The 25,185-nt window shown below is 39.4% G+C and overlaps 1 protein-coding gene across 2 annotated transcripts in view; it reads left to right on the forward strand.

Annotated features, from left to right (window-relative positions):
- Window positions 1-25,185, forward strand: part of brinp2 (bone morphogenetic protein/retinoic acid inducible neural-specific 2) — a 236,099-nt gene that overhangs the window by 124,486 nt on the left and 86,428 nt on the right. For both annotated transcript variants that reach the window (XM_030752750.1, XM_030752751.1), the window contains exons 3-5: window positions 7,370-7,560; window positions 9,632-9,813; window positions 20,148-20,253. In XM_030752750.1, coding sequence (XP_030608610.1) covers window positions 7,370-7,560; window positions 9,632-9,813; window positions 20,148-20,253 — 479 coding nt within the window. The remainder of the gene's footprint in view (window positions 1-7,369; window positions 7,561-9,631; window positions 9,814-20,147; window positions 20,254-25,185) is intronic.

The raw sequence follows: 25,185 nt of genomic DNA on the forward strand, positions 1-25,185 counted from the left end.
TGCCCATGTTACAAGTTATTAACCAGGAATATGATTCCGTGCATTGAATATATATATTTTTTTATATACATTTTATTGTACCATCATCTGACTGGGTTCAGTAGAGCTGCTTGTGATGTCATGAATGTTTGGCTTTTTTCAGTCCTCGAGTTTTCAAATGAATGTTCGGTGGGGTTGAGGTCATGCAGCTGTGGTAAAATCTGTGGTAGGCGGCGCTCCATGGTCTTCACTGACTCTCAAATAGCTTTTGAAAGCTTTGAGATGTTACAGGGCTTATTTTCCTGCTGGAGTTTAAATCACAGGCCAAGAGAGGAATCATTGAACAAGGGAGGGTGGTATCATCCTCTCTTGTTCATCTTCCCACACCACTGTAACTTTCAGAAATCCACTGTAAAATACTGATATGTCTTTGCCCACCTCCCAAAGCGGATCTCTGTTTCTGATGATGAGGTCACTATTAGATAAAACCCGTCCAGTTTCCTAAAAGCTTTTTAGAGCACTGTCCACTTAAACCTTTGGTCTAGTCTTGATTTAATATTGAGAAAGCCCCTCTTTGCTCAGACCTCACTCCACGTTCACACTGATGAATTAGAATCAGTGCTACTGCTCCAAGCTGGATAAAACTAACAGATATAAAAGAAAATTAAAAAAGAAGAAGAAAAGCATGACCTGCTTGATCAAATCAAAATCGATAATTGGATTTATTTAACTCCCAGTAACAAAAGCAGGACAATTGCAGCTTATCATCTGCCCTATTGCGTTGTTACATAAATTCTGCTCATATTTCATCACCAGCTACTGTAGATTTTTTTTCCTGTCATTCCCTGTGAAAGGCTGCTATGTGTTTGTACCGAGCACTGTTTTCTTCTGCAAAAATGGTTTACAGACACCACTCTTCCTCTGAGACCACTACACTTTTTTCTTTTGGCCGGACATTTTCCTGATTTGACTCTTTTGTTCCTTAATTGGCAAATCACACCGCAACATTTGGATAGACACCAGACTTATTTCTAATAGCTGAATGATGGATACATGTTGATTTAGTAAAACAAGCTTCTGAGAAGTAGATAATCAGCATGCTGCTTCACTGGAAGGATACACCTCAGGGAAATTTGAGCTTTGTTAGAAATTGTTTAACTGTCAGGAAACTGCTAAAATTTGAGTGCTTCATAAAAGCCTAAAAACTCAAAAGAGTTTAAGTTTTTTTTAATTTCCAGTACTTATGGTTAAGTTTGCATTTAACAGCATAAAAAATAGACACATTTCAGCCTTTGACTTTCTGCAGGATTTCTGAAACAGTATCTTAAAGATAGTAAGAAATAATAAATTATAACTGTTTGATTTGATGGATGAAAGAAACAGTACAGAATCTGGAATATTTCTTCCTCACTTAACATGTGTTTTTTAAATAAAATACATGCTAATCTATAATCAATACAGGTTGCAGCATATCAGCTGATGCAGACACATCACCAGTTTAAACGCTAAGTTTAACTCGGCATACAGATTTGACACGCTTGCTCTGTGCAGCATCTGAGTACTTGTACAGAAATGTCTAGCAATATGTTATCTGTACATATTTAATCTATTTGATATTATAAAAGTTAAACAGTGCAGAAGAGCACACAGACAAGGGTGAGGAAACAAAGCTTTTATTGCTCCTCTTGATCTCTCGTTTAAAAAAAAAAAACATATTTCTCTGGAAGTATCAAACCGTAACTTCCAGCTTACTGAGTTGCCCTCCTTTCATGGGAGAACAATGTGGCCAAAGTTAATGATTGCAAGAACAAATTGCGCTGTGACTGTGGCCAGGCTACAGACATTAATTGGTGCATTATGTGAGAATGAACCTCCTAATGAAGCACTAGTTTGACCGTTTGCTCCTGAGGCCATTCCTTCAGAGGAAAGCTTCGTCATGCTATGTGCTAAATGGCTACGAATCCAAGCTCTCCTTTGAAGACTAATATGCAGTGCAGCAGCTAAAAACTAATTACAGTGTATTGCTGTCTGTAGTAGAGTACTATCTGAATGACCTATGCATATTTACTGTGTATTATTACAGGAATTGGGTTATTGTAGTGTAGTCACAATGCTGTCAACAGCATAATTATAGTCTTGTGTTGTCGGTAATAGTAAACTTTCGACCGTAAAAATGCAATGTGAGAGCAGCTAGCGAAAGTGAAACAATGATATTGTACATGTGCCTCCCTCTGTGGATGCTCCACTGTGAGTGTGTGTGTGAGAGAGAAAGCGTGCACTCATGGGAAAACAGTGCATCACTGCTGGTATTTTGTTTGGTGCATAATGTGTGAAGATTCAACTCCTCTTGTTTTGCCAGCAGTTTATGTAGATGAGGGGGATCTGTACTTTTCTTCTGAGATTTGCATAATCTTCCTCACATACCTCAGGGTTCCACTGTGGCAGGAGTGAAGTGATGAAATGATCCCTTGAAATAGATGGCTTTTCTGGACTCATCTCTCTGTCAGTCTGTCCGGCTGACCAGTTTTTAGGTCATTTGGCTGGTTAGCTAAAAAACTGGGTTTTAATCATTTAAATTTGCTATGACCACACAGTTATAGGTGACTTCCTGGGATTGTGTGTAAGCAGCATGTTCTTTCAGGGACCTTCTGCATGTCAAGTATTAAGAAATGGCAACTTTTAACATTTCATTTTTGGCCATGATTAAGATCACTGTAATTTACACATGATGTGTCAAATGGTTTTAAAATCTTCCAAAATGACCTAAAGCTGTCAGCAGGATGTGAAGAAACAGCTGATATGATTTTGTGTTTAAAACATGTATGTGTTCATGAGATACACTGCACATAGTGCTCAGAGGTCACCAAGTTTCAAAGTCAATCAATACAGACCTCCAAACTTCATGCGGCCTTCAGATTAGCTCAAGAACAGTGTGTAGAGAGCTTCATGGAATGGGTTTCCATGGCCAAGCAGCTGCATCCAAGCCTTACATCATCAGGTACAATGTGTCGGATCCAGTGGTGAAAAGCACGCCGCCACTAAACTCTAGAGCAGTGGAGACGTGTTCTCTGGAGTGATGAATCACGCTTCTCTGTCTGAAAATCTGATGGATGAGTCTGTGGTTTGGTGAGGTTTGGTGGGTGTCAGGAGAACAGTACCTGTCTGACTGCACTGTGCCAAGTGTAATGTTTGGTGGTGGTGGTGGTGGTGGTGGGGGGGGGTTATGGTGTGGGGCTGTTTTTCAGGAGTTGGGCTCGGCCCCTTAGTTCCAGTGAAAGGAACTCTTAATGCTTCAGCATATCAAGATATTTGGGATAATTTGATGCTCCTAATTTTGTGGGAACAGTTTGGGGATGGCCCCTTCCTGTTCCAACATGGCTGCACACCAGTGCACAAAGGAAGATCCATACAGACGTGGATGATCCAGTTTGGTGTGGAAGAATTTGCCTGGCCTGCACAAAATCATGACCAAAACCCAGGCAGAACACCACTGGGATGAATTAAACAGGAGACTGTGAGCCAGACCTTCTAGTCCAAAATCAGTGTCTGACCTCATAAATGGACTTCTGGAAGAATGGTCCAAAATTCCCATAAACACTCCTAAACATTGTAGAAAGCCTTCCCAGAAGAGTTGAAGCTGTTATAGTTGCAAAGCGTGGGCCGACATATTAAATCCTATGGATTAAGAATGGGATGTCACTCAATTTCACATGTGTGTGAAGTGAACTAATGCTTTTGGCAATATAATTTATCAGCTGAACTCGAAATAGGATGATGCAATACTGAGTCAGTGCAATCTTTATCCAACCAGGTAAGTCATGAAGAACACATTTATATTCATCATGGCTTCCTAGCAAAAGACAAAGTATTTTGAGTAAAGGGGGATAAAACTAAAAAGAAATATCAAAAGTTAAAAGAGCAGCAGCCGATGCCCCCCCCCCCCCCCCCCCCCCCCCCCCCCCAAAAAAAAATGGTGAAATTCTGCCCTGTAGTGGTTAAGTTCATTGCTACAGTAAACAGTTACAAAAAGTATCTTTAAGCATGAATTCATTTATTTACTTGATTGAAAGGACTGTAAGGCACTTGGGCATGAACACCAGGCTCTTAATGCATGGCTGCCCATTCAACAAGCAGAAATATAATATATTCATATTCTGAACTTTAATATTGACACGTGTTTCTAACCACCCACTAAGTGAGTCCAAAAAAATACTCTCTCTCCTAGCAGCTCCCAGGCAAATGTTTGAGCTCGCTCCTGCTTATCGTAACAGCTGTGAGCCTGAACAAAATCTGTATAGTTAGAGGCCATGAAATCAAAACAATGAGCTGAAGGATGTTAAATTGTTACATTAAAGCAACGTAAAAGGTTTGTTGATTGTTGTTTATGGGTTTACTATGCTAATAATGGCTTTATTACACTAAACAGAATGTGTACATTACATGTTAATGTTTAATCTATTATAAATTTAAAGTCATAATAATAAGAGATTTAAAGGTCTGAGACTCTTGGCGTTGGCTGAATACAGAAAAGCAATGGCTCTCGAAGTTATCATTGATATTCAACGCCAATCTCGAAATAGCGTTGCTGGTTACAGAAAGCCCAGAGTGGTCAAACCTAATTTGCTTAATTAAGGACATGTCCCACATGTAATGCTGTAGCACCATTTAATAATTACCACATTCATCTTTGAGATTTCATTGAATTAAATGTGAACAAACACGACTGCAACTGAGAATACTGGTAGCGTCTCCTGGTATCTGTGTTGCATTTAAATGCGAGTCTGTAGGTTGTACTGAATGGCTATTAGAGCTAAAAAAAAAAATCCCCTAAAATGTAACATGATTTTGACACGTCATGCTGAAATGTAGCAATTATTCCCACTAGACTGAAATGCAATTAAGCTGCTGTGGGAACTGTTTGACAGTTAGTTATCCACTAACCATGTCAGTAATGTATCACAGACCCTAGAAGGTGCCATTTATGATGTCAGCTATGGTGACAATGTCCAAACCAAACCATCATTTGGAGTTTTCATATAAAAGAAAATTTTCACAGGACTCTATATAGCCATGTGAAAAGAGTTATGCATACACTTCCTTTTTCCATAGGAATTAGGAAATTAATTAGTGTTTGAGAGACATTTTTATTTTATTTTATTTCACATCACTGCGTTCCTTCAAAAGTAAAGCTAATCTGAGCCTAAACGAAGGAACAATAACACAGAAAACAGAATGCTATCGCTGTGTCCTCCATCACTGTTGCTTACCACGTACAAAGTGAGTAACATTTTTTTAAGTGGCAGTTAATCAGCTCAGCAAATATCAGCAAACACACAAACTGTCACACAATGTGTTTGCTAGCTAAAGGTCCAGCTGGTGTATTTCCCAGGGAGAGGAAAGAGTGAGAGCGAAGTTCACTGAGGCGGAGAAAGACGGGAGAAGAAGAAGAGGACTGCTCAGTGACATTTGATAAACTGGAAATTTAAAGCTTATATGTAATGTCCTTACTTTTTAAAATCAGATTTTGGATCTGTATGTTTTGTCACATTATGAACTGTCCTGCAGAACGAAATGATTTACAATAACTTTGCATTATTCAAAGGTTGGATGAAAATACTGCAGTTTAGTGCAGGATAAACAGGTTAGTTGGGTACAGTGGTTCTGCATGGGGAGAAGAATTACAATAAGTCACAATAATTTGTATTATGAGCGCCACTAATTTTTCTTTGTGTACGCACTGTGATGGCCTGTTGTGCTGCTCTTACGTTTACTGCTCTTTATGGATTTAGCAAACTAAATTCAAGAAGATATTAGAAGATCTTGCATGAACTATCATGACTAATCTCCCCTCAGTAGACACACACACACACACACATACAAATATATATATATATATATGAAACTAGTACAAAAAAGTAGAATTCAGTGAGTGACTAATCTGCACCGTCACCTTAAATTTAAATGCAACCGTACATTGACCATGAACACCACAGTCTGCACTAAACTTGCTAAACTGCCTGGAATTTTCATGCAGGCTATGAATATATCATGTTTTTAATGACATTTTATGATATTTTAAAAAACAACTTCAGCAACGCGTCCTGTATAGAACCAATATCTGACCAAAGACTCCAAAATGTATTAGATTAGCTTTAGATTTCCAGTGTATCAAATGACACTTGCTGAACAGTCCTTAACTTTGAAAATAACCTCTCATCTTATTTTGCTATCTTTCTCTCTTTGGGTGTCACACGTTAACATTTGCTTTTCTCTTCCTGGGAAATACAGCCTCTGTACCTTTAGCTAGCAGACGTATATTTGTGACACGCAGAAACTGTTTTATTTGATATTTGTTGAGCTGATTGAAAAGTTGCATTTGAAATCATTTGCAACTTTAAAAAACAAAACAAAAAAAAACCACTCCATTTTTGCTTGTTCTTCTTCAGTAGACGCTAAGATACTGTGATCGACATCTGCAGCTTAGTATTGAAGGTGTAAATTGGATGCGGGATGTCATTGGAGGACATGTTGCATCAACTGGGAGCAACTTCAAGCTGCAGCACACAAAAAACTCACTTGATAGCAGTACGCAGTATGAAGGCAGTATGCATTAATTGGCCTGTCAGATTTAATTACTCAGTAACTGAAGGTGACAGATCATTCCAGCCCACTTTAACCTCTGGGTGTACTTAGTTTTCACAGGACAGCATAAAATCCTGTGAAAACTTTCTTTTTCACTTGACTGTGTGTTTGTAGGCACCTTTAGGCACCTCTCAGTGTAACCCGTCGTAGATTTCTTTTATTTTAAAAAAATTGAATACATATTGCTTCTATTGTTTTTTTGACCACTCATATTACTTTACATTAAAAGCAGTATTCGGACATTCACACACACTCATACGCCGGACTGTTTTTCATACATACAGCGCTAACATGCCGCAGCAAGTGTCCCTGTGACAGCTCATTGTATGACACTGGCTATTAGGATCTTTTTTTTTTATTTAACCTTTATTTATACAGGTAATCCAATTGAGACTCAGTGTCTCATTTGCAAGAGAGACCTCTTGCACTAGAACAGATAAGCTGCAGGATAGACTGTTCTGTTTGGTGACCTCCAGATATTTTTTTTTCCTTCAGCATATGATCATCCAGACAGTCTCACACTGAAAGATAGTAAGTCATGATTTTCCACAGACCAGTATGTAATCTGTAGTCTCTCCTTCTGCAGTCACTTCAAAAATGTATGACTATAATCTTACACATATTTGCTCTTTGTTCAAGTCACTATATTTAGTAGCATATTAAAGTCAGGTGCATATAACTGCACATTATGCTAAAGTACTCACTGAATCAAGTGTGTAATCACCTGTTCTTGTCTTTATAATTTCAGGGAGTTCAGCCACTGGAAGGTGAACAGCCTGGCTACAGAGAAGAGAGATTTCCTCAAAGCTCCGTTGCCCTTAGCACCAGAGTTCCTACGCAACCTGCGGTTACTGGGCCGACGACCAACCCTGCAGCAAATCAACGAAAACCTCATCAAGAAATACGGGACCCACTTCTTAGTTTCTGCCACCCTGGGAGGTAAGGGGGGACTGCGGGTGACACACTTGCCTTTATTCTCGGGTTAGGAAGTGTCGGGACACGCCAGAAATAGAGGAGTCGCTCATTTTAGGTCTCGGAGGATGTTCCCTGTGTTAGTGCAGTGCTGCAGGAGTCTAGCCTTCCTTTTATTTCCAGAAAGAATCTCATGTATAAAGTAGCTATTGCAACAATGCCCAAACCTTGCACCCGCAGCACTCAACGAGGCTTGTCTCCCTCAGAGGTAATTTTCCACTCATCCTTCCCTCTGATGAACATTAGAGCCTTGCCGAGCAGAAGCGGGATTAAACTGACCCATTTCTTACCATATTTCTTGATTGGATCTCTTTTTTCCCCTCAGTCCCCGAGGAGAGAAGTAACTCAACAGATCGGCAGCAGTATCACTCATGTGAGGGTCACCAAAACAAGACCCGCGTAACATTCAAGATGACAACCTGGTGATATTGATAAACACCTGATCTCAGTCATCAACTAGTGTATCGCAAATATATGAGTATATTTTTAAAGTTGGCTGTTTTTTATGTGGGGATTTATAGAAAACATCATAGTGAGCATAAACATCTCTAAGCATCCATTTCATCAGCGTCAGGGCAGGATTTACACTCCTAGAGTACTCAGAGAAGTCAATCCCATAATATACTATGAATGTATAAAATTGCAGAGGATTTAAAAATGATCTAAATGGCTTAAAATTATGATAAAACATGCCATTTAATACCAAAATTACCCATACATCCCTGGCCTGCAGTGTTGTCAGATATTACCTGAAATGACTTTGGAGACACACAGCAGACAAATCCAGTTTCCTGACATTTGCATCCGCAGGCTCCTAACGTCACTGCTACTTATCACTGAATGTATGCACTGGAGGAACAGCGTGGGAGATGGAGCAGCGATGAATGCCGTGTCAGACTGATAGTTAGACTCTATATGTAATTAACAGCCTCAACTAAATGGGCAGATCCAGTCTGTATAGTGATTACTGTGGCACAGTGAAAACATACATATGAGATATCTGTCATTTGTTCTCTTTTATTCTGCTGTTTCTCACCAGCTGTGGTTCCATTTCAGACTATTTTGTTAAATATTAGAAGTGAAAAATTGACTCTTTGTCCAAAAGGGGGGAAAAAAACCGCTGAGACTCAGAAAGATACTTTATATCATTAAAATGAGTTGAGAACAGGTGTTTTTGTTGGCTATTATAGTGGTGACATTATACTTTGCAACAGAAACTCAAATGCAATAATAGCAGTAAATATGAACACCCTGCATTTCACAAATAACTGAACAGCCATGAATTTAAAACCTGCGTTATTCTCGTCGTGTTTCTCTGAATGCCTTTAAAGCCTCTTGGCTCTCATCCATAAATGATGGCGTGTCTTTGTTGAAGACCAGGAAAGTGTGACTTTTCTAAGACTTAGGCAAAACATATGCTTAGCAAGACACTTTTGGAGTAGCAGCTTTGCTAAAGATCACACTTAAGCTCTCATTCAGATTCAATTTAGGGAGGTGGGGAATCAAATATTCCCTGTAGTGCCCGGTAATTGAACTTGTCGCTCAGGATGAAAGTTGTAGAGAAATTACAGTAAGAGTAGTGTGCAATTTATTTGGACATTCCACAGAAGAAAAGAAACAAATATATATAAAATCATTCGGGGGATAGACATTTGGCACATTTACAGTAAGACAGCCCTGCCACCTGTGAGATAAATGTCATATTTGCCCTTCATATTTTCAAGTCACCATGTTTTTTTGTTTTTTTTTTTTGGGGGGGGGGGGGGGGGGGGGGATACAACCCTCCTGTCTCGCTTGTATGTGATTTTAGTGGTTGTGTTGCTGCCAATCCAAATGATACGTTATCAGCACCAAAGCAGACAAAACCACAGAGAGGCAGTGAAGATGTTTCCAAAGAAATGTCAAAGTCAAAAACAGATTGTCACTTCGGTTCTTCCAAATATAACGCATGTGTTCTTAGTTTTACTTTGTATCTACATTAAAGAGAATTCATAGAGAGACCACAGAGCTCCTTAAAATAATTATTATTGATCCACAGGAGAAGAGTCTTTGACCATTTTCCTGGACAAGCAGAAGCTGAATAAGAAGTCCGAAGGCAACAGCAACAGCTCGGTAGTGTCTCTGGAGCTGCTCCATCAGCTGGCCGCTTCTTACTTCACAGATCGAGAGAGCACCCTGAGGCGACTGCACCACCTCCAGATCGCCACCTCTGCTATTAAGGTACTGCTTGCATTCACACAGCAAACGAGCAGAGACTCAGATGTATAGTCTTTGCTTCAAAGCTCTACTAAGAAATGTCTTTTTGAGTATAAACCAAGTATAGTCAAATGTGTAGTTCATTTTCTGTTTGAGTGTTCGGTTGTGCACTTCTCTGGATTCACAACCAACAACATTTACACTCCTATAAAACTGACGCTTTTATTCATTCCTCCGTGCCCCACCTAAAATGAATAGCTCTAACAAGCAATTTTTTTTAAAGATTATTTTCAAGGTGCACCCTTGCTCAAAATCTGGCAAGAGACGAAAGTGTGTAAGTACACAACATTTTTCAAACGCAGCAAGCTGGTTTTAAAGGATAATGCATGCACTGAAGCCCGCAGAGGCGCCAGAGCATGACAAATGTCAAGTTTCTCCAAAGGCCCAATGTGAAAAGCATCACATTCTCTGCCATCTGGACTGGGTTACCGGCTATAGTGTGTTCTACAATGTGGGTGTATCCAGCTGGATCGCGCAAGGGTTAAAAACACAATTATCATCAGTTTTTCAAAAAGCTCTTTGATTCCAGCAAAGAAGTGGCTGTGGCTGTCAAACTTTAAGTGGTTTAACACGCTTTTACAGCACAGGTTCATTTTATTTACCTGCGCACTCAACACTCGACGTGGTGAGTCGTCATTTAGCCAAAATCCACCTCCAGGCTTTTGCGAGCTCGTTTCACCATTAATTGCAAAGAGGCACAGTTTTGTTGAAAACACACTCAAAAACACAGTAAATAAGTAATAAATCCTATTATCTCCTCCCTGCCTGGTTTTTACCTTCCTAAATCCCCTCCGTGACTGGAAGCAAAGCATAACTGAGCAATACATTTTTCACATCAGAACAGATCTGCTGGCTTTCATTTGATGACAGCAGGTGTGTGGGTGGGTGGACCGTGCCTTCATGCTTTAACTTAAATGGGAAATCTGATTGAAATGAGTAATTGCTAAGTGTCAACCTTGTGCTTACCTGGAGTATGGTGGCTACTTTCCAAGCACAGTCGCTGAAAACATGGCATGCAGAGGTGAGATTGGCTCTCAGACCTTTTTTGGCTGCCAACAGTCACTTTAAAACAGACCCTGAAGTACTTGCTTGCTCTCCCAAAAAGCCTTGAATGGTTGTGCACAAGAACCGGGCAACACAAAAAAAAACTCTCCTGGACTGCAAATAGGTTTTACCGGGAGAGAAAAAAAGTTCGATTAGTATGAGGGCATGAAATTGAATTTTGATGACTGAGAAAAGTTTGTTTAGCTAAAGGGAATCTGAGTGAAACAAACTTCACTACAATGCAGGCTTGGCAAAAAAGAAAAAAAAAAGGGAAAAAGATAACCTCCGCATTCTTAAAGCTTTTATATTTATTGACAAAATTTATCACAGCAAACCACCACTTTAATATGTGAACAAAACAACAACAAAAGGATTTTCCCTGCTTACTTAAGTATGCAAAGTATGAATGCTGCGTCTTGCCACTACAGAAAAGGCTGCTAAGCTTGAATTAATTATGAAGTGAAATCTTGCTCAGCGTGAGCCATTTGTGTCTGCTGGGGGAGGTTAATGAGTGACTGGCGCGCTGAAACAATCCGTCATCTTTTGCAAAGAAGTCCACAATAGCAGATAAATAAATTAGTGGTGACCATTTAGATCTGTTTTCCACATCAGTTAATCTGCCTTCAATCCATACAGTGATATTCTGGGAAGAAGACTTTCAGGAATCTCGTGCATGTCGAACTGCATGCCTTCAGTCCAGAATATTACACAGCAGGTTTACTGTATTTGGTCTGATTCTGCAGATTCAACAGGACAGAGTTGCTAAAATTATTAATTCAGTTACTGGAATTTAAGAGAGTCACAAAATATTTAATGAGCAATATTATTAAAGTAAAAGCAACTTCCTATTAAGCAACAATAAACCCAGTTAGAAAACTTAAACATGGACTATGTCTTAATCTGTATCTTAGAAATTAGGTCCTTGGACACCATGTGACCTCTTGGCCCTGCCTCATAAAGGAGAGTGTGTTCACTCTAATTCAAGGGTCGAGTTAAAGAGAAAATGAACATCAGCTAAAAATAGAGAGCTTTTATTTGAGTGAGACCACAAAGATGGTAACCTCTGGGACTGAAATAAAAAGCCAGCGTAGAAACGTGAAAATTGCAGTTTCTCTAATGGCGACTTGAAGCTGATTTCAAAAGTGAGTCAATCCCTGTAGACTCGCTGTGACGAAATGTTGAAGTCAGGTTTAAAAAAACTGTTTTGGCCTTATTAGCTAAAGCCTCCCTTCATAGCAGCTATACCGAACTGAACTTATTTCATATCTCATCCATTTTGTTGAGGCTTAACTTTAATGTTGTGGCTGATTTAATTGACAAAGGTGCTAAAACAGGCAGCTATACACAGCAGCTGTCTGCAAGGCCTTAACTCCATTAATCTGAGTCACTGAATCAGACCTCTCGATCATGTTTGTGGTGATGGTGCCGTTTGGGAGCATTTTAAAAGGAATGATGTGATAAATAACACGGCTTGCTATGTGGCAGTACCACCTGTCCAAGAAGCCTGTTTCTTAGTGTTGGTGAATGAAATTCAAGTATTTTATTAGTTTCTTAATTAGCACTGAATAGCAGGTTGCTGCGTCTTTATATACCAGTCCAGTTCATGGCTGCAGCCACTAACCAAGCTTGCTAGCATTAGCGGCTAATGTAGCACTTCACTCTCATTTCCAAATATGGTCACTGGAGATTCCAATAGAAAAACACGACACTCGGTAAAATGCTAACGTTGATGGTTTAACATGTGGAGCCCGGAAACCAATATGTGATTCACAGTGCCTATATCTTTTATATACAGTCTATGGTTGTACAATGTGATGTCACTGTGGGAAGTGTAGCTCCTTGTGAGCACACCCCACCTTTTCCAGTTGGATGTTTTAGACTAAGGAATATGCAGTTTAAGTAAAATTCTGTAAGGTCGGAGCTGAGTTTCATTATACTTAGTTTGACATAGAGCAAACATCTACAAGTGCTGTTATATCAAGTGAAACCAAACAAAAAATTGATTCTAACTCATTAAACATTTCTTTTCCTGGTGTGGAGGTAACAGACACAGAAAATCAAGAAGTGCTCTAAAATGCTTGAGTAACACCCACAGTCAGCTGCAGTGGGCACACCATCGACTCTTCAGACTCTTTTAAAAGGTACAAACAGCAAACCTCAGAGAGTTTGGCTTTTTTGTGACAGGGAAAGCACCGGGATGGGGTAACATTAAAATTGGAAGAGCTACATGCAACAGCTCAACATAAGAAGCCCAAAAGACTGAAAGAAACTGAAAGAAAAACTAAAACTACATTTGAAATGCTGCTGATTTCAGGTGGAAAAAAGACATGAATATAATCGATACAAAGAATGTTAATGTCACTGGTTTTAACTTGAGTGCCTTTCTCTAAATGTCCAAGATTTAATGTTGTTCTTGAAATTATATTTAAAAAAAAAGCCTCATTTGGCATTAACTTTGCTTTAGTTCTGCATCTGAAAATTCCATTAAATCATTTCCGTATTTCTGTAAATTATTTTGATGACTCAAATGTTCATCAGCTGAAGCTTCACTGTCAACTGTCAGCTTTGACATCCCCAACATAGTTCTGGTTGCTCCAAGATTTGCAACCTGGGATATATCGGAATTGTTAATTGCTTGCCAAATCTGTTGTCTAATTAATCTGTTCATCCATTTTCTGCTGTGTATTCGGGCCTTCTGTCAGTGGTGCATCAGTGTAAACCAGCAGATTCCTGTGGCATTTCCAGTCCTCATGAGGTATACCAATCCAGGGTGGTCCAGATCCTCATCAGTGGCCTCTCAGCTTAACATCCCTGGAAAACCTCCATAGGGCACTGTTCACCTGGCATTCCCATCAAATGCCCAAATGCCACAACTTTCTTTCAATCCATCCATCTCATCTCCAGTCATTCATGAGAAATCTCAGCTGTTATTCTGTCATCCACAGTGAAAAATATTCATTACACTTCAAACCTACAGTGGAATACCACTTACCAAAACTTGAGAAACTTGAGTATTTGGTTAGAAATCTGTGTTTGATACATTTGTTTCTGTGTCAAGAGGCTTTTGTGTTGAAATAATATGTGGCCTAAACTGCAGCACTGTCAGCTGAGATCCACCAAGACAACCTCTGAAACAGGTAGCGAGAGAACGGTCACGAGCATCGCTGAACTCCTTTTATTTAAAAACCCCTGATACAGATTTCAGGTAAATAAAAATAAACCTGGATTATGTGCTGTAAAACTTTAAGTGTTAAACTGCCTAAAGGTTTGCATTTACATATACATATATATGCCTGCTTTATTTTGTGATTGACTCAAATCAAAATAGTGAGCAGTAATAGTGAGAATAACACATTTCACCACACTAAGAAAAAAAAAGTGTTTTAAGCACTGGCTAGCAACACCCCTGCAAGTGATTAGAAACAGGCAAGCTAATGTGGCATGTAAATGAAATGCTACTTCCAGCCTGATATAGTCATGTTGCTGTGAAGAGGAATGAGTAATAGAAGATGACAGCCTGTCATTTATTTAAGAAATATCAATGTTATCTAACCATTTACTTTGGGAACACTGTTTTAGTGAAAAAGGGAGTGAGTCAGCCTCTGAAAGATAACCTGCCCTGCAGTGGCAAAACCAGGTATCCATGGCAATGGCAGTTTTAAAGCTAGAGCTTCAAACGGTTGAGAAATGATGGCGAACAAATACGAGTTAATCTGTTTTTGTTTGTTTTGTGTAAACTGTGTGGGAACATAGAAATAGCACCTTTTCCTCTGGAGTTGAACAACACAGAAGATTTTTACCAGTCAGAAACACAAACAGCTTTGCTGATGAAAACGAGGCCTTTAGAGTTTGTTGGCTAAAACTAAAAGTCTGTCAAAATGAACTGTTTCAGATGATACTATAGAGTGCTATCCATATAGATTAAAATATGCAGTATGTAGGCATCAGGTGTTTTATTCAAATTTGTCAAAATTCAGAACTTGTTATTACATTCAAGTGAAAATAACCTCAAACAGTATAAACACACATACCAACCTGCTGATAAGGGACTGGAGAAGCTTTTTTCCTTCAAGACTGACAGCCAGGTAAATAGTCCCGCTCCTTAACAACTTCAAACACCCATCGATTTAGCACACCTGCCTACACACACACACATGCAGGTGTACACACAACAAACACAGTCTCCCACTTGGAGAAGAGCATCGTTTACATGTCTGCTAAATGAGGTTCTCTGAATGGCATTCAGGCCACCTGCTGTGCTGTGTTCTGCCACATCAACTCATCACCCAAAAGGGAACAACACTGGCTGGGATGTACTTGACCTGTGCCATGCCTCAGGGTTCCTTGTCTCTGCAGCTCAGAGTAGGAGGTAGGAGCCACATACTGTACCTTGCATTTATATTCATCCATAAAGCAGAAGAAGCTCAGTCACACATCCAGTTTAAGCTACAGCTCTGTAAGCCAAAAAGCAAAAAAAAAGTGTGAAATCTGCTGTTTTGAAAGGTAGAGGAACTGACTGTGTTGACGCAAGTGAAAGCATGGTATTTTTACCACACTGCCGACAGAAGCCAGGATCAGCAGGGGAAGCGCACAGAGAAACTCCAACCTTATCGTGTTGTTGCAAAACGCATTACGTGTCATGGTCCCGGGTTTTAGACCCAGAGGTTTCACTTTGTGAACTTTGGAATATCTGTTTAAGAACCAAATAGAACATTCAAATAATATTTTTTAATACTTATTATCATGCCCTTAGTATCTTGAGCCTTAGTTCTTTGTTTCAGTTGTGTTTTTGCATGTCTGCAAGGTAGGGCACAAAATGAATCAATGCAAAACCTGCATAAATATAAACACTGCTCAAAAAAATGACAGGAACTCTTTTTAATCAGAGTTCAGCATCAAGTCAGTTAAACCTCTGGGATATTGATCTGGTCAGTAAGTATCAGAGGGGGTTGTTAATCAGTTTCAGCTGCTTTGGTGTTCATGAAATTAACAACAGGTGAAACAATGAGACAACCCCCAAAACAGGAATGGTTTCACAGGTGGAGGACACTCACATTTTTCCCTCCTCATCGTTTTCTGACTGTCTTTTTACTAGTTTTGCATTTGGTTAGGGTCAGTGTCACTGCTGGTAGCAACATGGAAACTTGGACTAACCTGCCGCATCATTTTTTCACTTTGATTTTCAGGGTGTGTTTGATTTCACCCCGTCTGCAATTTTCACTTCCATCAAACTTGTGGCTTCCTTTCTTTCCTAACACATTACTATATCAGTATAGAGATCCAAGCATGATTGTGTCTTTACTTACTTATTTTTTTGAGCAGCGTGTTTAACTGCAAACAAATCTGCACTTAATAAGAAAGTTGAAAAAAAAAAAAAATTAGATGTACAGTAAAAAAGTGTTTTTGTGAATCAACAAAGAGGTTAAACGTACACAAGAAAATAAACAGCAATTTGTTAGATCATCAGCCATATTATGCCGACTGAAACGAACAGCAATGAATTTTTTGATCTCAGAATATCCATATAATACTTTTTAGGTCGTAGTAAAACACACACCACTCTGCCATGTTTGAATGATGCGTGTTATTAAGTAAACACAAAAGACAAAGCGGTCTACGTTGAATGATCCGCTCACTAAAGGGCTCTTGGGAGTTTGGAACAAAAGCAGAGGCAGGGGTGGCAGCTCTCAGGTGGATTATTATTGAAGTTCCTCACAGTGTGTATTCCTACAACACAGCTGAAAGCTCTGATGCATTTATATTTTCTACAGACAGAGAATTAAATATATGTAGGAAATAAACCATGATAATAAAAATCATTGTGCACATTAAATAAAAAGATATATGAAATTGTTGTGTTAAAGTGATACGTCTGCGGTCTATTTTTAGCATTAAAAATGTGGCCGGAAACTTTAGTATCTGTCTTCTTCATGGAAAGCTGCAACAAAGGTCTGCTTAAAATGCACATTAAGAAAAAGCATCAAAACTTTTTGAGCAACATGTGTTTGTGTCCAATAATATTATCTGTACGGGTGCAAATAGATTTTTATTTCACTGTTTTACTCTGGGGGGGAAAAAAGATAAATTATAAGTTAAAATTTCTTATCAAACTTAATACTTCTTACACAATCTGCAGACATTCTTCAAGTTTGGGAAATTCAAATCCTGCCATGTGTTGTGACAGGATGTGTTCAGGACCTGTGCAAATGGAGCGCCAAGTTTGTGATGATTTGGATGAGCAGTTCTCATCTTTTGACTAGTATTTGGTGCTTCCCCTGGAGTGACCGCTGCCTGATGCACTCTGTGTGCAGGTCAAAGGGCTCACACAGATTTTCATGTTTCTTTGGTTACATTTGTGAGGACTAAACTTCTTAGAAATGTAACCATCACATCAGAGTCCCAAAGCAAGTCTTAACTCTCAACCAGGCCTTTGAGACCTTGTTAAATGTCTACATTTTTAAATTGAAGCGAGTCACCTCTAGAGGTCATACACGAAAGGTGGTGTGACTAACGTGTTCGGTTTACTCCAGCAAATTCAGAAGAAATACATAAATATGGATTTTCTCAGATTTCTGAAAAGTCTATGAGGACTAAATGGCATTAGATACCACAGGAAAAGCTTTATACAACATACCCCACTCACACCAGGACTTCAGTATTTTACCTAAGGTTACTTTAACTAGAGCAGCCAGGGGTTGAACCACGAACCTTCCGACTAGCAGGTGACCTGCTCGACCTCCTGAGCTACAGCCACACTGCACACTGACATGACACACCAAGCGCTCATTTTGGAAACGCTTCTTAACTGCTTGAACAATTCAGTCACCACGTAGCTGGCAAGGATTCAGAGTACAACCTGTGCAATACAACAATTCAATGGAAAACAATCTACATTGTTTTACTTCAGTGATATATTTAATGTGCACTACCCATGAATAACTCGACAGCCAAGTATCTGATTATTCTTTTCATAACCACTGTATATGCTTTACAGACATTTACTTTTAACTGCATGTGTTTCTCTGCATGGTTTCACAGAAATTTTCAGACTTCATGGAGTTTTTTAATTTTCAGTCTGAACACACTAGAAGGTAGATTTTAATGGGAACCAAGAAAAGTAAAGAAGAAGGGATTATGTTACTCAGTCAAGTCAAAAACAATGAGTGAGACGCAACAGTTGAGTTTCTTTTATTTTTAAGGCAGGGATTATCAGTGGCACATGTGGCTGAACCCCCCCAATCTTTCCTTGCTGCCTTTATCTCTAGCTTATCTTTGACTCCATCTCAGCAATGTCTGTTTTTTTATTTGGTTATTTGAGTGATGTTTGAGATGTGTATCTCCTATGGCGCCTTCAAGGGAAAACTTCTATTTCTTTTGATATTAGATGCAATCTTAATGCAAGACAGAGTGTGAAGATGTGAGGCTGTGTTAAGGACAGCAAATTTGCACAGGCTGCCTCATTTTCCAAATAGCCGGATTTAGCTGGAGGATGGCTTTGCCAGAGGACATGTCCATCTTCTTATGTTCCATTTCAAACACCCACTTAGGAAAATTAACTATTTGTTACAGCCTGGCTTATTTTCTCTTTTTCCTTCTCTTTCTTTTGTTTACAGTATTCCTTTCTTCCTTGTCTCTTTATCCCGTTTGTCATTCTTATTTGACTTTTCTCTCTCTGTTTACACTCATTATTCTGTGTGCAACTTTTCTCTTCACCTCATATTCATGTCTACGCAGCACAAGCGCAATATTATCAGTGTATCATAATTTCCATGACATCTCTTTCAGGACCGCTAATATTCAGGTCATATTGACCATCATAGCATCAGAGCGCAATTAATTTTTTTGCATCTAGTAAGAGAAAATTCTCAATTTAGTTCCCAATAATTTCAGAAAAAGGCTGGATCGAAGGAGATTAATCTTTTCCCTAAAGCGTACTCTGCTACTTTTTCATAAGCACTCATTTCCAGTACTCAAGAACACTATGAGAACACGTTGGTTCAGCTTCCTTCTTATTATAACAGTCATGAGTTGCTGAGTAGTTTTAAAGTTGTAACTTTACTTTTACTGCTGTGTGTAGAGGGATAATAGTCCTATTTTACAAAGGAAGAGGATGCTGTTTGTGTGCATAGAAACACTTTATTGACTGACTCTTAACTTCTTGTAGTGTAGTTAAATTAGCTTAAATTGGAGTGTGACATCATCATTTGGTTTTGGACTTTTTTAACTAGACGTGACCATGTAGCAGAGGGTGGCCTTCTACCAGCACCTTCTAATAAAACAGCTTAAAGTTTGACTTAAAATTGTAATTCTTAGATGCCATCTCTTGAATGTTTTCCTGTGGTACAGTAATCTAAAGCTTGCTGCTTTGTGTCTTATTAACATAATTTTGTCTCACAGTTTAATCCCAACTCTGAATCCAAAACAAATTTTATTTATTTAAATATTTTTAACTAGGCTTGTGTATTACAATGAATTTTTAAAGCCTAATTATTAGAGCATGACTAACTAAATGGTAAATTTCCTAATTACATACTACAAAGTATGTATGTTTTAAGTTGTGTTATGTTATGTTATGTTCCATCAATAGTAAAGTAGAATTACAGGCATACTGATAAATTTGTGGGGATCAGGCAAAATGATCATGTCCCTGACACTGTGGCAGAAACATGTGTTCAAACAAATCAGCAGATTATATTAAAGCCACATAACATTTTAAATCAGCTGCATTGCTAATAATCCAATGGAACAACAAACACCATGATCCCTACTAACAGGAATAATGATAGCATAATTGTAATAATAGCAATAATCTTACTAAACTACTCAGTGTAATATACACTTGCAGATTTTGCTGATTTAAGAACACTAAGATGTAAAAATGGTCATTACTATGCTTCTGCTGCTTGAAGTCATTTAACCTGATACAGCCTACCCTCCAATATCTGACTCTGTGGCTCCTTCAGAAGTACCTGCACTAATTCTCGTCTCATTTTTCATACCGTTCACCGAAGAAAGCCCTCACGTTGCACACAGCTGTGTCTGCAGGTGTGGGAGTGAAGGCAATGATGGCTATAGTTTTCTCTGCTGTCAAGAGGGCTCTGCCACATCCAGTTCTCTGCCTGCCTTCACACACTTCACCTGCTGCAGCTGTGTACATGACGGCCAGAAAGAGAAACAAACAGCCATCTCATCCACTGGTTAGTCGATGAGGTAGCTGCTGAAGTAAACAGAGCTATCCTTCCTCTATTTCCTAGGTAACCGAAACAAGGACAGGCCCTCTCGGCTGCAGTAACTACGACAGCTTGGATTCAGTTAGCTCGGTGTTGGTGCACAGCCCGGAAAATAAGATCCACCTAAAGGGTAAGACACACACACACACACACACACACACACACGCACACACACACACACGCACACACACTTCCTCATATACTGTGTTTTAAATTCATGGACATACACAGCCTCAGCCCTGGAGAAAGATCCACTGATAGGATAAGATTTTTTTTTTTGTACACACACACACTTGAACTCACGCAATTCTGCCACCTCCATCCGCGACCATGCCAAGCCTCTCGCCTCCAGTGTTGTAGTAGTTGGCCAGGATGACCCTTTACTTTACGCTGCAGTAGTTTATATGTCTGTTTCTGCCTGACTGGCGCTCAGGCTCACAGAGAATCTGTCATCTTACCAAGGCTGCAGATGAACCGTGTCTGGCCACACTGACCTCAGCCTAACCTTTCCTACCTGGAGCAGTCAGTGTGCAAGCTGAAATCTTCATGTGTGGACTGAAACACTTGTTTGCTTATACTTATCACCAAATTATTAAGATTTTTGGTTACATCAGTGGTATTAGACGCCTGTCCTTCATATCACCCCCGGTAAAATGTCTATTTTGGAGTTTTACATAAATCAGAAGTCCTGCTCGGTTCAAGTGGTGAAAGTGGCAGATACACCTCGGTTGACCAAACGACTGATGCAAACACAAAAAGGCAATTCTTGATGCAACAATGCAATCTTGAACTGATAAATAAAGTTGTTCTATCTGTCTTATGCCACCAGGTGAAAACTGGTACAGTCTTTCCTTTGTGGGATCTTTATCTCATCAACAGCCAATTAAAATAACCCATCATGCCTCTGAAATATCCTTATTTTATTTAAGGTGATCCCAGAGGTTTCTCTTTGTTTCATTAACATGCTCCTTTCTTGCTTTTTGTCATCATCTTGCTGTTTCTTTTTTGAGTGCTTTTACTTTGTACGTTTTTAAATACATACATATTCTACTCAGTAATTATTAACAACAGATTCTAAATTGCTACCTGAATACAGCGACTGTGGGCAATTAAACATCCCACAGTCACTATATTTATATGAGTATTATATGAGTTACTGGTCTCAGGTGTAAGGTTTATCTACTCAGTTTGGCTGCTGAACCAAGCATAGCTCTGGAGTTACATCGAATGTTGGGTGTATGTGCTGTTCTGAGGTCAGTACATCAGGGTATCAACTGACACTGAGTAAAGCATGTTTATGGAGTTTTACTGGTAAAAACACCATGAACTATTACATGTACTTTACAAGTACTGCTTTGCTTGCTCTTTAGTGTAATATCCAGTCCATCTTGCTAAAAGCATCAGTGGGACGCCATTAAATTATTAGGTTTCATCATTTGAGTATGCGATGAAGAAGAGTGAAAATCAGACAGCAAATCATCCACATGAAAAAAGGAATTTTTATTTCACAATTAGAGACAAGACATGACCACAGGAAAAGCTCCAGAGGTCAATCATTTTTCATTTAAGCGTAAATAAGGCATTTTTCTGCTTGTTATTTTCATACCTGCCAGTTTGTTGAGAAAAATCCCAGAAATTCTAACAGTTATCGAAAGGCCAAGCCCACACGATCAGCTTCCAGGGTAAAGGTTTTTTAATCCTTGCAAGGAGGAGACCCTTTCACTCAGCTGTGCAGTCAGCTAGACAGCTTCATGAAGGTGCTCTCAATCTGAGGAAGTACTCAAAACATCTTTATACATGTAGTCATACACACACGACCTCATTTGGTAGTAAGAGCACGGACAAAACAGGAAATAAAACCCACACACTGACATTTGACACAGTTCTACTTTGACATGATCTACAAACTGACATCAGTATAACCCGTCACCTCTATCAACTTTCTCTGTAACAAAGTACACAAATAGAGAGCTTAGATGAAGGTCAGAGGGTGACATTAAGACTGTGGTTAACTTTTGTCTTCACACTTCTACAAGTTAAAGAATGCAAGTCAGAGGTCACTGTGCCCACACATTTATCCCATTCTTGTGAATGCGATATCTCAGAAACACCTGGAAGCAATGAGACACTACATGGACAAAAATACTGGGCCACCTACACATTACACCCACGAAACTCCTGAACTCCTGGCGACAGTTTTTATGTTGATGTTGGAACTCTGCACGTACTGAGTCAGCAGAGCATTTTACATGCTATGTGCCTCAGCAGTGACCCCGCTCTGTAATTTTACACGGTCTGCCACTTCATAGCTGAGTTGCTGTGCGTCCGAAATGCTTTCACTTTGCAATAACGCCACTTATATGGAGTAAGATAACTGTCAAAAAGGTGTGTGCATAATTCTAACGTTCGTATTCGTATTTGAGAAACTGTGCGGATTAGGAGTGTTTTTATGTGAGTGTGAATCTAAAAGCTGTGAGTGCAAAGTCTTGTGAATACAACTCTAATTTCTTCGACTACGAACTCTCCCCTTCTGTGTGGACACGAATTCAAGTTTGTGGGTTAGAAAAGTGTTGAAATGACGTCACAAGGTGGATTAATCATTATACCAAACACAGCATGCCCTAAATTCAAAGATGGCTGAGGACAGTGGACCGGGTGGAGCTACCAGCTCAGGTGACGCATGTATCCAGTATTTATATACATATATTAAGAAAAAATGTACTATTTAAAGTAATACCTGAGCTGGTAGCTCCACCCGGTCCACTGTCAGCCATCTTTGAATTTTTTGTTACTTTTGTCCATGTAGTGCATGGACTTAAGGATGAACTGAAATTAGGTCAGTGAACTCGCAAAACCCATAATTCATTCATTCCAGTGCTATTTTTTCTCAAACCAGTGCCTTAAACGTTGATCTAATGACTAAACATTTCATATTCCAAAGTTCAAAGGTCAGCTTAGCCATGATATAATAATACATACTTTCCTAGACATTAGTCAATGCCATACATTTGGAACAGAACAGGACACTGTAGCCATATTTCACATTCGGTGGCAGATTGATTTGACTAAACTTTGATGTCCACCTATTCATTTCCTTTAGTCTTCACTGCATACATTTTTGTGTCAGGACATGCGTGATGTCGATTTCAACTTGAGTGGTTGGTGAAGGCACACAGCAGTAAAGCAGTAAGTAATTCTAGTCTTCCACCAGAGATAACAAGATCAATATCTCATTCCTTTCATTAGGAAAAGGGAGTTAAGACAGCTGCTTACTGTGAGAAAACAGTCTATTCAGAAAATCAGACATGTTTACATGCAGTGTGATAACCTGCTCTTTGTAGTTGTTTTGGTGCATGTATCAGAGGCTGACACATAAAGCACTGCAGATTTTTTTAAGCATAAATGTGTGATTTTTTTTAATAACCTCAGATGGCTCCCTGTGGCAGTTTTTACCTACTTTAAAGCACTAATGGCTTTAAGGAAGGAAACGAGGCTGGGCTTTGTCCATGTGTCATCTCAGGTATGTGGCTCCTTACTGTGTGTGGACAGCTTGATGGCATCTGCAAAGTGAATCAGCATCATGACACCCAGCTGCCATTATGTCCAGTCTTAGGTTTCGAAAAACTAAAACACTACTACATCACTACTGCATTTTAAATGTACAGTGCAGCAAATTACACATGAAGGGCAATATGGGCAGAGACTCAGTGCGTGTGTATATGAGTTGAAGGTTGTATTTTTGCCACCAGCAAGCTTGTCACTTTGGTAATCTGATCACATCACAGCAATGCAGTTTAGTGAAATAATTTTAGTCAGCACACTCAGGCCTGGAACAAATGTTACATTTGTACAGATCATCCCTCAACTCAAAAGCCTGAGTTTGACAACATTAAATGAACATGAACACAGGATTAAAAGATTCTGAACCCTGATACTGGCAGATATTTACATAGGCTGCCTATATGAGTTTGGCCCTAGATATACATGAGAATATAAGACCATATATGACTTATTTGCCTGTCCACACTGCTGCAAGGCTCGATTAGCAACACTTTTTAAAATGCACATAATTGACTTAAAATCATATTAGCTTAATGCACAAATGATCCAAACGGTTTGATAAAGGCTGGTTTTGTTTGGCAGTTTTCCTTGAATTGAATAGTTTAAGTCCTTGAATTAAACTGGCCACGTTTGTGTGGGATACAGAAGTGGCCGGAAACTTTAGGTATAGCTAACAAACCTCATCCTGTATTGTTGACTTGGTGACATATAGGGCTGTTGTTGTCAATATCAAGCACATCCAGTGTTTTAATTAGAATTGTGAATCCTCATATTGCGGGGCAGTTTGAGACATGCAGAGACAGGAAAGAAATGACACATTGCAGGGCTGCTTCTAACTCCTGGTTGGCCCTCTCTACTTGCCTATTGGTCTGAAGATAAAAGCCTGAGGAGAGACTAACTTGAGCTCTAAGTGCAGAGCAGAACTCCTTCCATGCACGGGAGGTGAATTGTTGTCCACAGTCTGAAACAGTGCCATCAGGGATGCCGTGCAGCCAAAAGATGTGGTCGTTGAGTAACTGAGCGGTTTTCAAAGCTGAAGGTAGTTTGGAGAGAGCAACAAAATGGTCTGTTTTGGAGAAGTGATTGATGATTGTACAGATTACATACTGCTGGATGATGGGGGAAGTCCAGTGACAAAATCCAAGACAATGTGAGACCATGGGCAGCCAGGAGTGGGAAGTGGTCTGAGCAGTCCAGCAGGAAGTGAGCTGGAAGACTTGTTTGAGTACAACCAGAGCAGGCAGATGCATATTCTTGGACATCTTTAATAAAATAGGCCACCTGAAGAACCACTGTAAGAAGGTTTTTGCACAGTTCATGATCTCCCAGATTGTAGTTCCTTTCTGCTCTGGAGTCTGAGGTATCCAAAGCTACCAAAAACTGCTCTGAGGTGTCTGGTTGAATGAGAACAGGGGCTGAGGTGGAATGCTTCTTGAGTGAGTCAAAGGCTTCTTGAGTGGTCCACTGGCAGGTTAATTTGGGAGAAGTGAGGTGTGTCAAA

The sequence above is a fragment of the Archocentrus centrarchus genome, chromosome 17 (genome assembly GCF_007364275.1).
Source record: "Archocentrus centrarchus isolate MPI-CPG fArcCen1 chromosome 17, fArcCen1, whole genome shotgun sequence".
NCBI lineage: Eukaryota > Metazoa > Chordata > Actinopteri > Cichliformes > Cichlidae > Archocentrus > Archocentrus centrarchus.